Source organism: Athene cunicularia (genome assembly GCF_003259725.1).
Source record: "Athene cunicularia isolate RWA chromosome 1 unlocalized genomic scaffold, athCun1 chr1_part2, whole genome shotgun sequence".
Taxonomy (NCBI): domain Eukaryota; kingdom Metazoa; phylum Chordata; class Aves; order Strigiformes; family Strigidae; genus Athene; species Athene cunicularia.
In genome coordinates, this window is record NW_020799092.1 from 16645232 (window position 1) to 16662778 (window position 17547).

The 17547-nt window shown below is 41.5% G+C and overlaps 1 protein-coding gene across 2 annotated transcripts in view; it reads right to left on the minus strand.

The window, feature by feature from the left end:
* TMEM178B (transmembrane protein 178B) overlaps positions 1 to 17547 on the minus strand; it is a 220517-nt gene that overhangs the window by 153444 nt on the left and 49526 nt on the right. For both annotated transcript variants that reach the window (XM_026841006.1, XM_026841004.1), the window contains exon 2: positions 3318 to 3431. In XM_026841006.1, the coding sequence (XP_026696807.1) occupies positions 3318 to 3431 (114 nt within the window). The remainder of the gene's footprint in view (positions 1 to 3317; positions 3432 to 17547) is intronic.

The following is a 17547-nucleotide window of genomic DNA, read 5'->3' on the forward strand; positions in this document are numbered from 1 at the left end:
GCTTAATAGTGACTCATTCATATCATTACACTGGCATCTTCTATAAAGAGACAGTTACTCATGCTAAGAGTTGTTGGACACAGCTTTTCTTCCCTTCTCCCTTCCCTTCCCAGCTCTTGTTTTGTCTAATTAGATGAACATTTATCTCCTGACAGACTAGAGCTGGCAATACTACAGTCATCCTTCCTTCCATCCCTGTTTAACCAGAGATAGTTGAAAGGAAGTGATTGCAGAGAAGTGAAGTCCTATTTCCCCAGCTCATGCTGCCATAGGCAATCAATTTGGAGCAAAGGTTCCATCTTGAAAATGTCAAACAGAATGAAAAAAGATAAAATCAAAAACGATGAAGTCAGCTCCAACCATTCCTCCAGGTCCAGCTGCTCCCCTGGGTTCTTCCAGCACTGCTGACAGCATAGCTAGAGGAATATCTGCTTTCTGTGCTGACTGGTGCTACAGGGTCCTCAGCCTCAAATTAATTGCCCCTCATCCACTCCTGCAATTCAAGAGAAACTGCTGGAGTATCACTCCTGCCTGCCACTCTGGAAAAAAAGCAGTCTGCTGGGCACAGATAGACCTTTATCTCCTCTGATCCCCCACCCACTAAACAGACAAAGCAACAGATTTCCTTCCTAGGCACCAAGGTTTGCTGCCTTTGCACCAGGGAAGGAAAATAACCACTACTGAAATACAGATATGTCAAAGGGCAGCAGTGGCTTCAGCCTGAAAGAGGCACCAGACACCCTGTTCCCTATAGTTCTTAAATTCTCCAGGACGCCATTTCACCCCAGTGTTTCATCAGAAAATACATTTTTCTATCTCATGCTACAGATCTGAGAAATTACCCATGGCAAGAGCAGGAAGCACAACAGGACTGGGCCCTGCTTTTTTTTGCTGTTTGTCACACTCAGCAAAAAGGAAATTCTGAACAGGAAATAGTTCAGAGGAAAATAATGACTGCGTTGACTTGGAAACACTATTCTACCTCAGAAAGAGCAGGGATGAGCTGAAGTAGCTGTGCCCTGGATGAGGCTAGTCCAGAGGTACAGAACCCATTCAGCTGCTAAGGCAGGGACTAAAGTTACAGGGACTTAAGAGTCTTAATTATGTCTGCTCCGCTGCAAAGGGAGAACATTCCCCACAATCAAAACACAATTTGAAAAGATCAGTACTGCCCTTGTCTTAAAACAGGTCTTCAGAGAAAAACAGCAAGGCTGCTGTTCCTAACAGGATATAGTTATACAGATTCAGTTCATTCTTAAATGCAGTGACCTCCAGATCCTCCAGCAGCTAACCCCATATACCAAGTACTCAGCACTGCACCTAACTGCTTTGGAGAGAGCTTCAAAGTCTCTCTCTCCTTCCCTGTCTTTAGATAGAACTGAAGGTTGACTCGCCTGTCTACATCTACCTACACTTATCTGACTCATGAACTAGCAAGAAAATCTGGGTCAGAAATATGCATGCACACCCACACATTCGGTGTACCCTCCCCAGGGAGGGAACAGGCAGCCTCACCCTGAAAGTGCCTCGGACAAAATCAGATATCTAAGTGTGTGAGCACAATGTGTCTAGACTGCCACTTTGGAGACTGACAAATGTCCTACTGAAGGCTCCCGTCTGCTGCCAACACAGCAGGCTCGGGAACTTGCTGATCCCACCACGGGATGCACACATCAAGTGTCTTACATGGCCAGGTATATTAGCAATGATATTTAAGGGGAGGCGACAAGGAGGAGGGCGGAGGGAGTACACACAGAACTTCAGAATAACCTTCTACTCGAGCCATTGCCAAGGTAAAGATGAACTTCTTTAAGACAATAACATTAAATAGTAAGATTCCCAGTGGATGGGTGCAGAAAAGTCATTGTTGCTCACAGCAGTGGCAAAAGCACACAAACAGAAGCATAAACCAGAGCCCCTTCCTAATGCCTATGAACCCTAACAGAAGATGTCTTGGGTGCAGGGTGTGTTTATTTTTGCCCACAGATGAGAAATGATAACATAAAACTGACACCAGCAGAGATGACAGGTGGTAGCAGAAAACGTGAAGGGAACTGAACAGTCTGATCTTCCGATTACAGGGACAAACAAGCACAGCACAGTATTTTGCAAGACCAGAGACATGAATTCAATACACCTTTTCTTATCATGCCACTGTAAAAATATGTATTTATCCATGGAGAGACATTTTAAAAAAAATAATAAATTAGTTTAGCAAGACCCTCTAGAACTTTCTTAATGCTTTACCGGATTTGACCAAGCATGCCTACAAGCACCAACGAGTCTCAAACCAGGCCTGACCTTACACCAACGCAACAATAGAAGGAAATCAACAATATCATTCATTACACCTTCTCCTCCCCAGAACTTAAAAGGACCCTCCCAAAGCAACAGCCACGTAAGACAGGAGTGAAACAGAGACCAAAAGCCCTAGGAAGACCAGAGGTCTCACACATTTCTCAAACTGACACAGTCTGGACAGTAGCTGCTCACTACCACCTTTCAAGGTTTTCAATCAGAATCAGCACCCCTCAACCCCGCCATCTCCAAGAGCTGTTAACAGCTTCCATCAAGACAGAGGAGCTCAGGACATTCATCAGTCCACTATGTAGTAACAAGTTACAATGGCATCGTTCCTTGTGAAATCCTACCTCTTCCATTTTATCAGTGAAAATCCTTTTCCCTCTCCAAGATGAGAAGGAGGAAAGCTTTAAGGCCTGCCAATACATCCCAAGGCAATTCCATCCCTGTCAGATCTTGTTGCTTCAGCAAATGTTACAAGTTGGTGACCACTGGCTACAATTATCACTGAGGGCTAAGCTCTTTTCCTGTGCCTTAAAGCGTGCAGCATTTCTCTTTCTAGATCTTCAAAGAACAGTGATGCCACAATTCAGGAGCTGCTGGCAGCAGGACATATTCTACAATAAAAGCCAGCAATGAATTCTCCTGGAAGCAGGAAACTCAGCAGCAGCATGAACTGCATGAGAATATGCTCACACACAAAGCATTCTACTGAAATAAAAAACAGGGCATTGATTTTGTTATTCATTTTTGTATTTAACTCAATATTAATCTCTGCATACAAATGCCTCTTCTCCACTGCTACTTCCTCATGCCTCAGCAGAATTTCTAGTCAGCAGCAGAAACAGAGATGTAGGTCCTAAGAACAAATCGATCAGCCTGCTACAAAGAGAAACTCTATGTGAGAAGAGAGCTCTGAGCAGATTGTCAGTCAAAGCCTCTGTTCTCATTTATCAGTGAGTACCTCTCTTAGTCCGCACATGTGGAGAATGGAGAAGAAAGCCAGCAACACTTACGCAAGGCATGCCACTCATCCTGGCGGATTGTCTTGGTGATGTTGTACGTGAGGTTCTTGGGAATGGTCGCTGAGGAGTAGTGGTACTTGATGTATGTGCACCGCTCAATTGCTCCTGGGAAGGGCAAAAATGCAGAAGAGAAAGTACTGTTAAATTAATGTGACATGTCCTCCCAGCTGTAGACCAGACGGGCTTGACAACCAAAAGCAAAGGCTAGGAGCAAAGCAATCCCTACCATCAGTCCACTGGGACAGCCCATGCTATCTTTGGCCCCTGACATGTACCAGCTACATGTAGGTTAAGTTCACATCCAGATTTATGATACACCAAAGGCCCTGCAGTAGCTGCGAGGGTGTCTGCTTTTACCATCAGATATATATGTGGCAAATCACCTCAAATTTCTTTTCTCTGAACCATGAGCTAGTAGCAGGCATACCAGCACCTACTGCTGAGAAACTGTAAATTCATGTCTTAGCTTATCATGCAGTAACATGTCTCAGTGCCCATACTCCAGGAGACAGACAGAGCAAACATCTTTGATCTTTCCTTCAGTAATAAAAAAATAGCACAGGAAAAGTAATATATATAGATAGTGAACAATTTTCCTGACCCCCCTCCACCCCACAGACAAGAAGCAAGACAAGCAGAAAGATACATGACAGGCTATGGTATGTCTCTTGAAGGTACCCAGACACTTTCATAGTAGGCTCAGAAACAGAATTTATTGGCACCCCTGAATGATGAGCCTCAGATGGCAACACAAATGGCTGAAATGGACAAATTTCCTCCCCGTAGTCAGGATTTCATCTATGTTCCATGGGAAAAAGCACCATGTGCTGCTTCAGTTTGTCTTCTGGTCATATTATTACATTCTCCTTTTACAGCCACTTTGCTTCCTCTACAGTATTCACACCTTCAGATCCTGATCTCCTGGCATCTCTCTGCATAGAGGAATGGGTCTGCCATAGCCTGATGCTTTCCAAGAATTACAGCCTAGCCAAATTTCACATCTGATCAGAAACCTGTGGTAGTGCAACCATTCTTGCATTGACAAAAAACAGTGTCCTGGTTTCAGCTGGAATAAAGTTAATTTTCTTCCTCATAGCTAGTACAGTGCTGTGTTTTCGATTTAGGATGAAAATAATATTGATAACACACTGATGTTGTTGCTAAGCAGTGTTTATACTAAGGTCAAGGACCTTTCAACTTCTCAAAATGTCCTGCCAGCGAGAAGGCTGGGAGTGCACAAGAAGCTGGGAGGGGACACAGACAAGCCAAAGGGGTATCCCATACCATATGATGTCATGCCCAGTGTATTAACTGCAGGGAGTTGCCTGGGGGCACCACAGCTCAGGGACTGGCTGAACATCAGACAGCAGATGGTGAGCAATTGTACTGTGTTTGACTTGTTTTGTACATTCTCTTATCTTCATTATTATTATTTTCCTTTCCTGTCCTATTAAACTGTCGTTATCCCAACCTGTGAGTTTCACTTGCCCCACCTCGATTCTCTTCCCCACCCCACTGCGAGGGAATGAGCAAGTGGCTGTGTGGTGCTTAATTGCCAGCTGGGGTTAAATCATGACAAACAGTAAGGTTTCCTACATCCCTTTTGCCAGCATCCTCAACTAATGCTGGTTTTATTAGACCTTCTCTCCAAGTACTCGGATTCAACGCTCATGAAAGTCACTGTTCCATTAATATCATGGTATCTTGGATCAGGCCTTTAATAACTAAATAGGTATCCCTGATGTGGTCAGCCACACTGTTTACTACTAGATATCGCTGGTCAGAGAAGCAAATACGCTGGAAATGCTTTTATATATTAAAAATACATTAAGACAGGCACTCAATAGAACAAATTAAATGAAGCAATGTGTTATATAAATAAGAGTGCTATATACACCAAGAAGCAGGTAGAGAACACTTACTGTCAAGCCTGAACTCAAAAGGCAGAGCCATTAGCTTTATATCAACAGCTCCAAGGGGTTAAATATGCTGTTATGCCACTAGAAATACAGGTTTCTACCTCAGGTTGTAAAATATTACTTGGCATGAACTTAGATCATACACCATGAATTCACAGCGTGAATAAGAAAACCCATGAAACTAAATTAGCTACATTGCAGTCTTCCAAAGTTAGTGCAATACAAACATTTGAGGTCCTCATTGTTTGCTCCTCTTAAGCATTCTTCACATTCTGCCTCTGACAGCAATTAGATTAGACAAAGCCAAATATTATAGGGGAAAAAGGCAAAATATTTACATATGTATCCGCCTGCCCTGACAGCGTGATGGGCTTCTGTGTGAGTCTGCACCATCTGGGCACCAAATGTACGCCCAGAATTAAAGTTTCAAACCAAGAACTGTATTTTAAAAAAAGACAGCTAGTGTGCAAAGAGGTTTAAAAAAAGGCCCCTAATCACAACCTTGCCATCTTATAGGTTTTCCTATTCCCTTTTGTTCGGCTGCTTTCATGGATCAGAAGCACTGGCAAGAAAATGGGAAATGCTTATTTGTCAGAAAATAATCTTTGAGTTATCAGATACCTGCCCAGAGAAGAGATTTATATAGAATACCAGACAAGAACACGAGCCAAGATTTAAAATAAAAGCATACAGACGGAGAGAAGAAAAAAACCCTGTTCCTTTAGCTACAATTTCTACTATAATCAGCAGAAAGCACCTCCTTTAACACCAGAGACCAATTTCTAGTCAGGTCCATCAAACTTTTTATTCTTACTGTTAGCAGTAATGCAGTGAAATTTTCACTATCTTATCTCACCAAAGTTTAAAGTAGAAAAAGAGATTATGGTCTGAATTCACCATATATATAATTTTGGGCTTATGCTTACATTCCTATGGCTTTAATGAGACTTAAATACATGTTTAAAGACTTTAGAACTAGGAGTACAACTGCAGTGGCAATGGTTCAATGGTAGCTAAAGTACTGACGGATTTGAGTGGTAAATTCATTATGATCTCCTTTCCAGCCACATGATGTATTTCAACACTGTTCCCACCTCTAAATAACATGCTATTAGCAATAAACATGACTCCAACCATGAGTTTGTGGGGACCGGAAAGTAAAGTGTTCTTCAGTGCACATGGTGAGATGTGTTCTTTTTCTCCTACTTGTCTCTGAAATATCAGGGCTTGCCACTGCATGCACTCAGCAAGGATGAACACAGTACAGTGAACTCACTTGCACCTAGGAACTGTCCCCGTTACTTGTCTTACAGAGGTAAACATACCCCCAGGTCAGACAGACAAGGATGCTGCTCCTGAAATTTCACCCTTCTCTGGAGCATTAAACATAGGTTCACTGCCAGAATGGGTAAAGCAAATTAATTTTTTGTTAGAGGGCTCAAAATACTTGAGTCTAATCCAAGTTACTGGGCTCCATAAAGGCATAAATGGATGAAATGTAATAGTCCATAATATACCAGAGATCAACTTGCATGAGCTAATGGGGCCTTTTGTCCTCAGGCTATTAAGCTCTCTTGTGAACACTGAGTTTAATACACTCAGGAGAATGTAGTTGAGTGTTTCAAAGCTGTCTTCTGTTAGCTTCCAGCACTTTGGTTACTTCAGAATCTAGAACAGCAGCAATGGCTAGAGAGAGCATGAAGCCATCTTCACCCACGCGGCCACTGCTGATAGGAGAGGCGGACACAATCTTACTGGGAATCTCAAGCTTTTCATAGCCCAAACTGACAAGGTTTGCAATTGCTTGGCATTTAAACATGAGCCATTTATCTAAACCTGCTCTCACAGGTGCAGAAGAGTGCCCCTGCTCAGCTAATGCATCTGCATCAGGGTATATCTAGCCAGAGGTGAGAGAGCGCTTTTGAAACTTCATAAAATACTTTCATTTGCCTGGACCTGCCAATAACAAATTAGGAACAGGATGAGTTTACAGCAGTGACAATTTCATACTTCATGATGTTTCCCTACTTGTCCCACACAGGAGATAGCTACGTTCAAGACCCCCAAACATGCAGTTCTGGAGGCCCCTGGGAGAGCAGAGGCAGTGACTGCAGCAAGTATCAGAACTACCACTCTCCTGGAAAGTCCTCTCAGAAAAGCTGTAAGAAATCCTTACCTTCACATAAGTAAGTTATGTTCACTCCAGTCTTTGGAGTAGGAGGGGAAGCAAGAGTATATTTAAAAAAAAAAAAAAAAAAAAAAAAAAAAAAAATTCCATATGCTCAATAGGGTAACTGCAAGTTATGTAGCATCTCCAGCCTTCAGCACTAATTTAAAAAGACCAAATGCAACTGCAGATGAGCTCTGCACTTTGCTCAAAGAGCTGGGAGCAGTATTTATAGAGCAAATGAGTGAACCTGTTTTTTCACTTATGCAGCTGCCATAGAAAGTGTCATAGCTGGCCAAAAGAAACATGAAACCACCACAAAGCTGCTCCACTGACAGATGCAGTGTATTTCTTGTTCCTCTGATCAAAAGGAACTGTTTGCTGAAAATCCTAAAGAAAAGTGGCTGACATCTTCAAATAGAGTGCTAGGAAAGGGATCAGCAGGAAGATGCAACTAGAAGCATGCAGAGCAGAACTCTGCCATACCACCCTCACATAAGCACAGATGCTCAGAGGGGATTCGGCAGCTGTAACTGTGGTTGTCAACCCCCTGCTCCAGCAAAGTTCAGATGGCAAGTAAAATTGAGATAAGGAAACCAGAGATAGCTCCATCCAGAACAGTTAAGTATTCACAGCATCAAACATGTCACACTTCTTACTGAGCCACTTCCCTGCTCAGCTCCCCTCCTATGTCCATTGAGCATTGCTCTGCACTATCACTTTATCATTATATAATATTTCCTTTTCTTTCCATTGCAAGCAAAATCCTTCAGCTGTGCTATAGGAGGAATACCGCCTGAAAACATTGTGTGGTTCTTTTCCAGTCAGTTTTCAAAACTATCCCAATATCCTGATGTTATTTCAGCTGCTAGTGAAACTCAGCTCCCACTGCAGCACTGGGGCTGTAAGTACTACCCAGGTAGCCACCCCAAACTGTCTGGTAATTCAGGGGTGACTGAGCCAAACAGGGTTGAGATCAATGAAAGGGAAGGTCATACCACTGGTACCCATACTGTATTTGTCTGGTGTGTAAACTGGCAACATTTTTCAGATGTTTTGGGCCAGTGTTTTTCTTTATCACCAAGCCCCACCCCTCCCCCCAATACAATAATATTTCAACACTTTCAGACTGCTCCAAGAAGCAGTCTTTAGCCATGGTTAATTTAAGAAATAGAATAAAAATTCAAATTGCCACCAGGGTATTGGTCACATCAGTCCTACAGTTTGGATTTCAGTAGTGCCCTGAGGCATTTGCCCTGTGAGGTCAGCTTGACTTTTGCAAAGGTGGTTGTCAAGTTTCAGGAATGTACAATTATTGTGACCATATAGTTTAGTCTTCTGCATAATACAGACCAACTCATCTGAGAGCTGGCAACAGAAAGTAGTCCTTCAGGTGGTCTTTCATGAAACTGGTAGTCTCTGAGAGCAGTTCAGTAAGTGTCAGTAATGTCACTTCAGATTCAGACCAAGATGGCACACAGAAGAGTTACTTGCACAGGTTATCTGACTATATTCCCCTCCTGACAAGGGCTACAAGACTCCACTTTCCTGCGTGCCCCCCCCCCCAACTTTCAGGGCTGCAGACTATAGAACCATCCTTAAGGTACAGATTAGCCCAACATTTGTGAAAAAGTTACCTCTGGTAACTTGAGGACTCACAGATACACAGAAGAATTTCTCTAAGACTCTTTGCAGCCATCCTTGAGTAAGAGAAAGCAGGAAACTCAGACAGACACAGGGCCAGCAGCTCACTTGCTCTGGATGAACTATGGCACAGCCATTCCAGACTTCATAACAAGCTAGCACTAACATGACAGTCACCTTACTTTCTGTAACATGCAGAGATCTGAAACCAGGTGGTAACCATTCTTCTCTTGTAGTATGTATGTTGATTTCTAAGAAGGATCCAGCTGCACAGCCAGTATTTGTTTTATTACATTTCCTGCCAAGGCTTTTGATATGAGGAGCTTCCCTGAAAAGACTGACGTAGATGTTCCGAGCCTTTGCTACCTCCAGGCAGCTTTTCCTCCTTCTGTGCTGTAGATACCTCTGGATGAACTATTCGTAGCAAGCAATTTATTCCAGAGAATTCACTCTTTGTGCTAACTCTAATTTTTACAAATCTGTTGGAGAATTACTACACAAACATTTCCCAGTAAAAGGAACCTTAGCCTCTGGCTTGCAAACTGCACTCACTACATATATTTACTATTCATGATGAGAAACTGCCTTCTGTATGAGACATCACCTTAATCCCATGGTTTGGTTACTGTTCCCTCACTGGGTGACTATATACCAGAGAGAAGATGTAGATTGGTCATTTAACTTCTAATTGTTTCACATTATCTTCAGAAACTCTGTAGAGCAGAGAAAGTTTATAGTTTTTCCTTTGCATAACATTTCAGTAAGGTTTCCACAGGCTATAATCATAGTTAGGGCTAGTAACAGGTTACACAAAGCAATTGCACGTGGCATACATATAATCTGTCAATGTCTTTAAAGTCTTGTCTCCCTCGGAAAAGTTCATTGTCACATTGTGCTAGCATTTTATGCAGCCTCGAAACCAGCCCTAGCCATTCAGGCTGGTACAATTTAAGAATTACAGCCCTCAGCTGTATGTGCTGCCCTCAGTCTCTTAAATAATTTCATTTGTATCATATGAACTCATCTAGAGGTACCTTGATATAGGCAAGGTGGTTGTTGCAGTTGCAACATCCATTAACTGGTCAAACTAAACCCTGGAGGAAGGTAAGAGGACAAATTAGGTCTACCTTGGCCAGTTGCTATGACAGAATTGCAGTCAGATATGCTGACTAGTTAGTGAACTCATGATGAGTAACTATCTTTGTTAAGATGGCAGAAACTTCAGTATAAAGTATTGCAACACACTTAACAGGATTATTTAATTAGCTCTGGAGTAATACTAACCATGAAAGTATTGGTTACATATTTGTGCCCATCTATAAATATAATAATCACAAAAATGCAGGAACATTATTTATGTTAGAAGGGTCCTCTACATGTCAACCAGCCCAATCCCCCCCCACCTCCCCCCCAGGAGGAACAACTTCAACCTTAAAACCAAATCAAAGATAATTCACATGGCTCAGGATTTGTCCAGTCAAGTTTTAACTACCTCCAAGAATGGAGGTGCACAACATCTTTGAGCACCTGTTCCAACATCTGACCGCCTTAATTATGAAATTTCCCCCCCCCAACATCTAATCAGAATTTCCCTTGGTGCCACATAAATATCTTGCATACTAGAATACCTAAGGGTAAAGGTCTAAAAATCTAGGAAGGATATGCAAATAGTGCCACCTTAATCAACATATCTGATGAATATTCATTAACTCATATGCATAAATAGAAACCAATGTTCTAATTACTGGAACTCAAGATAGATTTTCAGTCACAGCATGGGCCAGATTTTTAGAACAAGAGTTTGTATTTGTTTCTGGCTGTCTAGCGTCATCCTGAACTGAAGTTTGGCTTGGTCTGCCACTAGAACTTGTTGCTACTTGTCCTAGGTAAGGAGAAAACTTCTGGTACTGCTTGTTGCTTGCTATTGTCGGCAAGGAAATTGGGCTGATGCCTCCCTTCAGCTGACAGGTTGGGATTTGTGTCTTTTGTGTTTAAGACAAAGCTGCTAGTCCCTAACTGCTACCTCTACAAGTGGGTAGAGGTGCACTATCAGCTTCTACTCACACTTACAGGTTTATGTATAGATCAGAGTGAGGGGTGTAATACAGTCCCCTTCCTCATCTGCAGACCCACCCAAGGTCATATATCGGGAGAGACAGTGAATGTGCAGGAGTGCACATTTGAAAATAACCTGATCACCTCTAGTTACCATGCTTTGGTTCATAACACAATGTGCTGTAAGACCACAATAACTAGATTCTTCACAAATAAAGCTAAATTGAAAGATGAGCTAATGGGAATTCAGCTAATGGTACAAAAGCAGAGCCAGTCTGAAGTAACACCCTTCCCTGAAAACACAAAACAAACAGTAGACCCTAAGCACCAATTGTTTCTTACAAATCCACCTTCATTGTACCATGCTGTTCACAAATGTGCATCTAACCGGTGCTGCATGCTGCGTCTCTGCAGTTAGAATCATCCTAGCAAGGGCTGCCAAAGGAAACTTAGCCCTGAGTGACCACAGCTCTAGGAAAGCTGCCTGGAAGGATGCCTTATCTACCTAGATGTTTAATCTCCAAGACTGGAGAAACATATGGAGCAGCCACCATAAGTACCGTATGAACAGTATCACAGCGAGAAGCACAGGTCTTCAGACAAGTTCTGTAGAGCTGCAGACATCAGTGATACACTCGCAACAGCCACACTCACAAATAGTACAGGTCAGGGAACACTAACACAACCAGGAAAAAACAAACAAAACAAGAATTCAGATCAACTGAAAAGTTTTGTACAGCCACAAAACTGTATTCATCTGTAACTTATTTTGACACCTTTAAAGAATAATTTGAAAAAAATCTGAGAATTCTAAAACACTGACATTTTTCTTAATTTCATGGTGTTTTTTTCCAGCTGAAACCATCAGTCATATTAGATCGAGTTTCACAAATGGTTCTGCTCCCTTGCAAGCTCTTTGCTTCAGATCCAATTTTCTGCATGGGAATAAATAATAATTTGCTAACTGTACTTATTATAAATGTACTGACAGACACACTAGGTACATATCTTTTCCCTGTTGGGTGAAATGCAGAAAGCCTGCTAGGCTGCCAGTGGCAAAGGGATATTCCAATAGCCAGAACACTACAAGATCACCTAAACTTGCTTTTTACATGTAGATGTCTTTACTGACCACCAAAAAATGTAATGAATGCAGAACTTCAGCAAAATAGATGGTAACAGCATCCTCTGTTTTACCCGAAGGAAAAGCTTGCTTGTATTCACCAAGTTGGCAGCCACTGAAAGGATGAGACATTCATAAGATAAATATTACTTTGTCCCTGAAATGGCACATACCCAGCAGATACATTAACAAAATGTACAGTTTAAAGATTTTCATTAGGAAAGTGAAGAAAGGGATTTTCAGTGTGACAAGCAGAACCTTCCTGGTCTTTTTTTCCTCCCATTTTTCTTTTACAGTTTATCTCACTTATTTCCAAATCAAGACTCTTGCAGAGCCTATAGCTTAGTAAAACTTGTGAGACAGTGCTCAGCTGGTAAAGAAGCCTTGCAAAAATCCAATGAAAACATAGCAGGGGGGATAGTTAAAGGGATCCAACATACTTTACTATACTGTACTATCCATACATAAATGGGCTGATAGATGACAGTATGCCATTCCCGTTCTTCCCAGGTCACCTGGGATGAAAACCTGCCAGCTCACTTTCAATAGCGGTCCATTAGATCTCTAGAGATACAGAAAAAAATGAGATACAAAGTGCACATGAAATGGAAGCTATGCATGAAGCTTACAGATCTCCAGACACACAGCTTTGTCATGTGTGGGCTGTATGGTGACCAGATTCCACACAGGGACTTCAAATATTTCAAACTGAAACACCTACATTTCAATTTCAACTTCTGTTTCCACATCGAAATATCTAAATTTCCTTTTCAACCACCGTGTGAGTAAAGATAGAGGTGCAGACATGTGTGCATGCACTGAGCAGACAGCAACATTTTCAGAGTAGAGGAAAAAAAAGTGCCTGAACAGCTTCTGCCCGGCCTGTTCCCCACATGCTCTCTGGATATCCCAGCAAATAGCAGCTTGCTTAAAGCAACCAGCTGGCAGAAGATAAATATTCCACCCATGATAAGAAAAGAATCCAAGTACAACACCAAAAGCTGAATTTGCATTGGAAATTGATGAGCTCACACTTTCTCTCCAGGGACCAAGGAAAGGGGGCTGGCAAGGAAGCTGGAGCAAGAGGATGGTTATGAAACACTTTTTTACTTCAGCTATTAATAACAGTCTCCAAGCCACAGGGCACTTGAGAGGAGGAAGGCATCTCTTTGCTTCTATTAATCTTTTTGTCCACCAATTTGCATTGGGCTGGCCACAGGGGAGAGGGAAGCAGAGCACAGATGAAAAGTTAAGGAGGTTAAAAGGGCTGAAAAATATCTGCCCCTACTTGTTTGGAGGCAGAAATTAAATGATCAATAAAAAGTCACTGAGACAGCAATTACCAGTAAAAACTCACCAATGACCCAATAGTTCATGGAACAAAGCATTATCTCAGCACTGCTGTCAAGCCAAAGAAAAAGCACAGCAAAGGCTATGCCATGGACAGGTTTCTTTTATATGAATGTACATCTTCTGATTCTTATAGTAAGATACTCCCATAAAGCTCGGTATTTATTGAATGAGCTTTGAAATCTATTTCAAAGAGATGTCTATGAAGCAGGGTCCCAGGTTGCCAAGAAGAAAATAAGAATGGGTCCAATGATATCATTAGTTCTGCTGCATATCTGTGGTCATGCACAGTGAAGCCCAAGGATGCCTATCTCTGTAGCTTGGAGATATCTTATATGCTGATTTACAACATAAATGTGGCTTTTTACCATATTTACTTCTCTTCTTAAAGTGAGAGGAACACACACCCTTCTCTGTGTCTCCATACTGTTAGTTTACAGCTAGCTCCACAAATTGCTGAGCTGGAGAAAGCACTTAGCTTTCCTGTAGCACTTCAACCTCGTGTTTAAACAGCAGAAATCACGACATGACAGAGAATCATTCAGATGCATTGCATCTCACATTAAGGAACTGAAACTGAGACCTAACACAGACTGATCTCCCAGGAGGTCCTACTTATAGTCAGCCTCATCCAGCACCTGCAGCAGTCTCTTAAGTACATCACTTAAATGAAAGGACTTATGTGGACTATGGAATTTATCTACATGACACTATTTTCATGCAGGTTTTGTTCCTTGACTGAGCTTGCCGGGGGGAGGAGTTTCACAACTAGAACATATTGTTGTTAAGAAAAAGAGGAGAGAAGGATAAAGTTCTTGGCAGGAGTCATATATTAGGGGATCACAGGAATCAAACTAAGGAAACTCATTTTTTGATTAACAACTATATTTCTTTCCCCCTATCTTAAGGGCTGGCACACAGTCAAAAAGCATTTTGCTTATATACTGAAGTTATGATGTGGTTCCTAACTCTCATGGTTACATGCAAGAGGTGAACTGGCTCATCTTAGATTTGGGAAAGCACAACACCATTAACATGGATCACATTTTAAACAAAAAGTAATGATGAAAAATCACAGGATTTGAAAGTTTTTGCAGTTCCAAAACCACTACCAGCAATCAACTAGCCTATCAAAGAAATAAGTGAGGAAGGGATTCAGCATCAGGTTTTCATCAAGGCTGGCTTTTTTTCCCCATGAGAAGACTACAGAACAGATAGACCAGAAAAGGTGCACACTGCTATGCTCATCAACCATTCTCTCAATTTACTGTGAACTGAGCTAGTAACCTTCTTTGCTGACAAGACAGACTATCTCCATCCATCAAGAAGTCTATTGAGACTTTAAAACTATGCAAACAGAAGACTTTGGACATATTGTCTCTTTGGTGGAAAGATTCCTTTCTTAATACATCCTTACCTTCTGGATTCCCTAAGATTTACTATACTTTTTTTTAATGTTGTCCCGATTCTAGTTATTTCAAATAACTGTTATGGTAGTATGGTTAGAAGGCAGGCATTTTTGTAACATTACTTCATACACACACACAAAAAATATTTCCCAAAGGTATACCGCAGTTATTAAATGTATGTTCAGTGTAAAGCTAACAGACGAGATCAATCCTAAGTGATCAGAGTTTCCCCTCCAAATTCATAATTTCTCTTGCCCCATAAACTCTACCAGCTGAATATCTACTCAGATGATGCAGCCTGATGGACAAAAAGCTACTGAAACTACCTTGAGATAAACCTTGGAATTGTTTACTGACAAGTAGAGACAGGATGTATAATGGCTCTCCAAAGTAAGGAGTACTTTCATGTTTGACCACTCTCTTTCCCTGTAAAGTCATTCCCAGGATTATCCTTGTTCAGATTATTCATTAACTGGTGAGTCGCCATCACTAAATTGCAAGGATGCTCCATCTTCCTTTGTAAAGGAGTATGCATTCAGAGGGACAAAAGATTTCACAGCTGACCGACCTTTCCTTGCAAGGACGTTTGCTGTGCTATTGTAACTGGACTTACTATCGTACATGAGGGTATGAATCAAATAAAGGTCTAAAGAAATTAAATGTTGTGTAAGTATTTAAAAAGTAGTCCTTGAATAGTCAAACAAACTGAAATACACAACTAGAGGGAAAGGGAGAAGAAGATAAAGATGATGGTAATAAGATCAGACAACTGTACTGTGAAATCTGAGACGAGCTAAAAAATCTGAGACATTCTAAAAACCTATGAACCACAGATACTGTTAATCTCTTTGCAGCTGTCCAAAATAAGTGGTTTCTCCCTTACAGAAGGAAATGATTCTTGAAGAAGTATTTGAATTAGGAAAGATTGGTGGATGTGATCAAAAATATTTTTCCAATTGGCTGGACTGTGCCCTCACTTATCCAGTGATGAGTTTTGCAATACCATCATACACCTATGTGTCCAGAAGGCTTAGACATTAAGTGCCTCTCTACAAATGCTATAATTATTTATTTTTGGTGCTAGCATGAAGTTCTGGCTGCACTCAAAAGTATTTAAGTCAACAATTTAGGGCTAGAATCTCAACATCACTGCAGACAGTCTGCATCAAATGAAAAAGAAATGTTTAAGAGTGGCTGAAAATACTGAAAGCATAAATACCCTTGTATGGAGGTAGAGGGGGGCAGACACTGAGAATGGACCAACTTATCTCCAGCCCCAACTTCCCCTTTGCTTATTCCCAATACAAAGCTGAGAGGACTAGGGTTTGCCAATATATTGCTGCCAGCTATGGGAACGTTAGAAGTGGGAATACCTATTCCCAGCATGGTCTTCAACTAGGAATTAAGTTACTCTAACCAGATCCCAAAGGCATCTAGTCTCCAAGCACATTAGCTAAGATTCACAGCATTTCTTTTAAGACATCTGTAAGACATGCCATTTAATATAGAAATTTAAAAATGGCAAAAGCCAGCCCTGCTTATGTAACAGCAAAACAGAGTAGAGAAAGCCCAAGTAGCACTAATAGCACATACTGCTTTTTTTTAAATGACAAAGTTACAAGCTGTTGTAAAACCACGTGACCTTAGCTTAGATCCAGAGCTGGTGTACATTTAAATGTAGAAAGACTACTGTGGGATGAGAATTTCTCATCCAATAGACTACTACTGTCTGCTGCTGGGTCAGTGCAGACTAAGGAGCAGACTGGGCTTTTGCTGCTGGTGTTGGGTTTGGGGATTTTTGCATGGACAGGTAGATGTTGCTTTGCTTTCGGAGGCTGTTGTGGCATGATGTTCCCTTGCTTATAACACCCTCTTGTCATTTGGTCAATGTAATCTACCACTACTTGCATCATCCTGTCTGAAATGACAAATCAAATTATTATGTCACAATATGAAAGTCTCCCACTCTCCTTACAATGTTAGAGGTTCCGGCCAGGGCAATCTGGACTAAATATTTCTGTCGCCTGTCAAGAAGGATTCATAGCTTGACACATGTGATTCAAAATACAGAGCACCATTAGTTAATGTAACTCTACTGATGGCAGCAAGAAATATTATCTAAAAGGTAAGCATTGCACCTCTGAAGACATCTGTTGTTATCCATCTTGTCCCACACCCCTATTCCTGAAAGATCAGCAGAATCCCACTGGTGCTTATAGTCATAAATGTTATTCAGCCCTTTACAAGTCAAGAACCTGCTTTACGACCCTCATTCTGCTGTGAGGATTCAACCTATCCCCAAGGACCCATCACCATGTATGGGATCGGCAAAGAAAGCACTTCCCAGCACCACTTGCAAGGTACAGAACAGCCCTTTAACTCCACACTGGAATTTCACCAGTTTTGAACATTGCCTCACGTTTGGAGAGAAGGGGTTACGGAAACAGGCATTTATTTAGACACTGTCCGCTCAGGATTTATTTTCTTTTACTCTTTACTCTTAGTCTGAGCTGCAATAAATGCCTGTGTCTCAGTAGCATCTGATAACACCCGA